The sequence below is a fragment of the Porites lutea genome, chromosome 10, assembly GCF_958299795.1.
Source record: "Porites lutea chromosome 10, jaPorLute2.1, whole genome shotgun sequence".
Lineage (NCBI taxonomy): Eukaryota > Metazoa > Cnidaria > Anthozoa > Scleractinia > Poritidae > Porites > Porites lutea.
In genome coordinates, this window is record NC_133210.1 from 17,235,695 (window position 1) to 17,241,694 (window position 6,000).

Sequence of the window (6,000 nt, forward strand, 5' to 3'; positions counted from 1 at the left end):
AGATTATTATCCCTGCCACTGGCTATATAAAACGCAGGCTCATAATTGATTAAAATACAAACGATGCGTGTGCAATGAATTGGAAATTGACAAAATCAGCAATCTTGGAACGTTTCACAGTAGCTCGAACGCCAACGCATTCTAAACATCGTTAAAATGAACGCCACAATCCTGTACGTTGACGCTTGCAAATGCATGCTTTCACTTGAGGCTGGTAATCAGGCAGTTTGGGATCAACTGATCCATCTACTGCCAAAACTCCGTCAAGCTTTGTCATGTCGAGTTTGCCGCCGCTTGTTGATTGATCCATATGGATCTCACCTTTGCCAGCATTATGTTTGCAAAGGCTGCCTTCGAAAGAAAAGGTCTCTTAACCCTGGATGTCGTTGGTGCACAAACTTGGAAAAGCTAACGGAGGACAGACAGACTCGAATTCTTCTGGCCTGTTATCAAAAGCTTTGCGAATGCATCGCCCAGAAGACAGCGATTATTCAAAGGCTAGCGATTGCGCCCCAAAATGGCGAGTACGACAAAACGCTTGCGATTATTCAAGAGGCTGTCACAAGTCCGATCTCACTTGCTAACTGTCAGAACGAGCAGTCTAATCAGGTACCCGCAAACAACACCCCGGCCAGAGAATCAAATTCCTCGATTTCCAGTTCGGGCGGGAATTCGAACATGGCGTCCGAGTCACGTGTCAACGAGGTCAAACTTCCGCCGGAAGTAAAACTTCTGGCTCCTCAAAAAATTGCTCGGATTTTAACTCAACCAGCAGCAAGCAAAAATCACAATGAGAAAAAAAGAAAGAGAAAGCCATTTAAAGGGACTTACTACAATTATGGCAAAAAGAAAAAGACTGCACTTAGGTTAACAGTGAGTGCACCAAATTTGTCCTCTAACTCTAAGGCAACAGGGGGAGTGGATATGGATACTGAGACCCTGGATTTTGGAACCAAAAATTCTGCTCAAAAAATTTCAAAAGAAGAAGAAGGAGAGGAGAGCATGGACATTGATGTTGTTGATAATATGGAAGTTGGACAAAAACTGGAACAACAAAAACAACCAGTGACTGTAACTCCACCTGGAAAGAATAGACTGAAAAAAGGTAAGCTAAAGAGGTGTGCATGCGGAACATCATCCAAGTTACAGAATACCCGTTGTGTAAGCACACGTTGCCCATGTTTCAATGACGGAGGTTCATGTGAATGTTGCCCTTGTTTGAATTGCGGTAATCCTTTTAATAATAACAATGACAAGTTGTTGTCAGATGATGGATGTAAGCTGAGGAATCACCAGTTTTTAAAAAGTGATCCTGTACACTGATTTGTGACAAACTTGCAGTTCAGTGCATTATCTCTAAGTGCAGAGATTTGGTAGTCAGAAATTCCTACTGGAAGCCTTTTAACAACCTGGTGGTATGATTACTTCAAAAAAGGCGCTATCACCCACCCTTGGCTTTTTAAATTTATGTACATATGCAGTTGCTAAGTAGTGGTTGTACCGACAAAGGCTACTGAATACTCCATAACATTCAGCAAGTATTTATCAGTCTGTTCCAGGATATTGTACAGTATGTCTTGGTGTATTTTCCAATGAAAGATCATTGTGCTTGACTTGTTTCAAAAGATGGGAGTCAAAGGGTATTGTGAGCACCTATACACAGATCTACATGCATGTGCACTGACCAGAATGAAACAATCAACAGTCGTTGGGTGTGTTTCTTTACAATGAATATCTGGAGCAGGATCACCTATCCAAGAATCCTAGATCACTCAGGTCATAGCACATCAAAGGAACCAACAAATTCACCCTGGGAAATGATTGATCAGTTCATTTGATGCACCATGATCAGAGTGATATCGCATCACTGATCCTGATCTGTATCATCCCAAAGGAATGCACCTTAAATGTACAATAATTATAACAGTTGAAATCTGCTCCATAGCTCCTTAATATTTTGCCGTGGTGTCTACTGTTTAGGCAATAGGCAATTGGTATTAGACAGCAGGGCCCAGTTCTTCAAATGTTGGATAGCGCTATCCACTAGATAAATTGCTATCCAGCAGATAAATGTTAAGGAAACCAATTGTGCTATCCAGTGGATAGAGATTTTTCTGGTGGATTTAGCTTTGAACAACTGGCACTAGAGCAATAGCACATAGCAATACCAGGGAGCTAACAAAAAACTTCACCTTGATGGCGCTAAAAACGTCACCAGAAACATCAAATGTCCTCTTTCAAACTTGCTGTTTTCTTAACCTTGCAGCCACCTCACAAAAGAAAGATGATGTAATTTGGTAATGAACGTTGCATGTTTTGTTGGACACCATTTACACTTTGATCTCCATATGGCAACTTTTCACATACACTGCCGTTTGAAAAACAAATTTCTTTTAAAATATTGATGTTTCATCACACTTTCTCTCCCAGAAGTGGGGCCAAACATACACATGTACATGCATGGCCAAAGACAAAACTTCAACAACATTTTCAAATTTTATTTATCAATAATTGCTCAGAAACAAATAGCACCATGTAAAAGTGTTGCTTATTAAGAGGTTTCATTTGAATGATCACCCAATGATTTCACCCAGAGGCTTAAAAATTAGAACCACCTCACAAGATTCCATAATTCACCCTGGGCAATACCAGAGATATTCACTCTTTTATTTAATAAACGTTAGGCAGGCTTATTACAGTCCAGCCATTTCCCACCTTTAATTAAAATTACTCCTTGTCTATGTTTTCCAGTTTAAGCTGGTGGTAGGCTCTCTTTCAGCCAGTGAACTTATTAAATTGCAGTCTTTTTTAAAGACAAAACAAGCAGCGTTGATACCAAACTAGGTCAAGTATCTTGTCTTGAGGTGGCCATGCTTAAATGCAAATGACACTAAATCATGTGACCAGTGTGACTTTCAGGAACTGAAGAGTGTGATGCTGATGGTTCAATATCGTGGCTTGGTTTCCTGGATTACTGTTTGGTTTTGTGAAGTAAACCCCAGCTGAAGATACAAGATGTATAGACATGTAGCTATACTCAACAAGAATCAGCGGCTTTAACAAGTACATAAACTTATAGAACCTCAAGAAAGTTCTTCTCCATAGCTCTCCTTTGAATCATCACATTTAATAATTTGACTCAAAATTTAGAACTTCCCTGTACAGCATACCCATTAGAAACATTTCCACATGTGCAGGAAAGTGTAACCTGAATTTCAGACATTTCTTTGAGTCGCAATTGAGTCCTATTTATTTTATTGTATATTACATACTAAAGTCTTAGTGTACACAGCAGGGTTCTCATTAAGTTTTAAAGTAGACAGCGACGATGTAAAAGTCGGCAGCTTGGCAATCAAGTGTTGAAGGCAATTTAAGGCTTTCACTCCTCACTTTACCCACTTTCCGCCAAAAGAAGACCGCTCAAACTTCAACATAGCCATCTTTTTAGCTGGTTGCTTAATGAGAACCCTGACACAGCCTTTGTTTACAATATACTTTTCCTCATTAGCGTACAAATGTTGTTTTCTTCTTGAGTTACACATGAAGGGCAAGCTCTGAACATTGAAAGGATCTAGCACAGTAAAAGACATTGAAAACTCGTAATTTTACCACAGAAAATGTGTGAACTGAAATTTGTTCATTAATTTTTCTGATGACTGATATTTCCGTATATTACATGCGAAATTCTTGAGGAACACCATATAGGCCACTAAATGACTTCTTTCAACTTTTGAAGTTTTATTATGCTCATAACATAATAAATTATAATATATTATTGTCCATGAAATTTGTATGCTAATATAGCAAAGTATTAACACTGACATCACCAATGTTTGCTTTAGCCTGTGGTGCAGGCATATTTTGGGCAGGCAAAATTAGCTGTTTGTTTTCGTTCATATTGCTGTCTAGTAGCCATCATCTTAGATTTTATGACAGGAAGATGGGAGATACAAGAAATAGCAACCCTTAGGGTAGGTGCTAGGATGCCCCCTCTGCCGCTCCCTTTGACCCTCCCCATTTCCTTTTTTCTTGTGGTGTTTTAACATGTTGCTTTTGTTATCAAAAAAATTCACGTGCCTGAAGAAAATGCCTCCACTGCAGGCTATGTTTGCTTGTATAATAGCACGTTTATTTGTTGTAAATAGGTTACTTTCCATGCATGAACATCTGCCTGAAAATATACTTACTCATGTTGACAGATGATTGTCCAATGTCTGAGCAATTAAAGTTTGCTGTTGATCTCATGAGCATGTCATCAACTTTTATGCATCCAAGAGGTTTTAATGATTTTGTGCTTTTGTTTGAGTGGCCTGATGGAATGTCACAGTTGTAAAGCCCTCGTAGTAGGGGGTGGGGTGAATGCATTTTGCAAGTCTGAATTTCTGACTTTTAAAATCCATCTTTTCATGTTTTCAAGGCCATGTCTCTTGTCAGAAGTTTACCCCAACATCTGGCCTGTATGTCTATAGCGCACAGGTGTGACTTGTCTGTAAAGGGATCATTCAATGTGGGAATGTTATCTTTTTCGCCTTCTATTCTGCCACCACAAAATTGGATTTCCTGCATCCTCAACTGGATAATAGACCTTTCCCACCTTCCTGTGAACAAAGGAACCAAAAAATGTGACTTCTTGGGGTGGCAAAATACTTTTTTTTATATGAATTTGTCCACATGAGTCTCAACCTCATTTCTTAGCGTTTGCTGACTTTAGTGGAATGCAGAAAAGGTCTGTTTTCTTTAATAGAGTCCTAAATAATATGATTAATGATGTTTATAAGTAAGTTAGTGAGTAACGTACCTTTTTTAATGTGGTCTAATATGCTTAGCTCATTACAGTATTGCAAGTATCGCTATTTTGCAGGTATTGCCACAAATGTAATTGAACCCCCTCCCCACCCCTTTCCTCAGGGTTTATAGCCATTGCTCTTGGAGTTGTTGTTAAGAGACAGCTGGTCCCTAACTGTTGTATTTTCTAAATTTCTAAATTCAAGTGCGGATCTAATATAAATACTGCCCAATTTCCTAAAGTTTCTATGGGGGGTCTGGGGACATGCTTCCCCATGAAATTTTTTGGATTTATTTTTAACTCATTTAAGTCCCCTTACCTGGGTTTCTGAGTCATTCGGACAGGATATTGGCCAGCTCCATCTTCCTTGGATGATAAGCCTTACAAATCGGTGATTATTATTATTATTCCTAATGTCTGGAAATTGGAAAAAATTTATCCAAACCATTTTCCAGAAAAAATATATTTATTATGAAAAATCTGACCAATTTCCGTAAAACGGTGGAAACCTGTGTGGATCTGCACCTGAAATTCTTTGCTATTTTCTTAGTTCTGAAATTCAAAGTAATACAAGTATGGAAGGGTGGAAGTTTAAAGCTGTTCTCTGGCTGAAATAAAGCATCTTGGGCCTGCGAGTCTTGGTTTTTAGTAAAAAGATGTGGTGGCCTACTCAGTACTGGTCATGCTGACCTCTGCTGTTTCATTTTTCATGTGTCAGCGGAAAAGCAAAAAAATGGGGAAAAGATGTGGTCTGCATCGGTCTGCATCCTCCTAAAGTGACCATTTCCATTCTTTCATAATAATTTTTAGGCAGACTCTCTGTGCAGTCTCCTTTGTCTTATCCAGCAAGGAAACTTTCACACAATCTTCAAGGCTATACTTGGCTGACAGGGGTTGGGTCCCTTCCCCACCTCCAGAGCCAAGCAAAAGGAGCAAAGGATCTTGCTTAGCTTGCGTGACTATCAAATGCCATGTGTAGCTATACAAAACTACAAGAAATTAGAAAATTACTTAGTTTTCATTATTTAGCTAGTGCATGGGATAGGTTTGGATACATGGGCGACCACATGGGCAAGTTGCAAATTGTCTACGTGCAAGATCTTGGCGGGGCGTGTGGTTTTTTCCTCCTCCAAGAGACTGGAAACGAAAGCATACTCCGATGTGATCGACCGCTGGTAAATAATCTGTCTTCTATTTCCGCGCGCCCTATTCGA

At 39.4% G+C, this 6,000-nt stretch overlaps 1 protein-coding gene across 1 annotated transcript; it reads left to right on the forward strand.

Moving 5' to 3' along the window:
• Window positions 1-71: 71 nt before the first annotated feature.
• Window positions 72-1,535, forward strand: LOC140950835 (uncharacterized). Its single transcript, XM_073400057.1, has one exon. It carries the CDS (start codon window positions 157-159, stop codon window positions 1,321-1,323), a length of 1,167 nt encoding a protein of 388 aa, XP_073256158.1. The 5' UTR covers window positions 72-156; the 3' UTR covers window positions 1,324-1,535.
• Window positions 1,536-6,000: the final 4,465 nt, after the last annotated feature.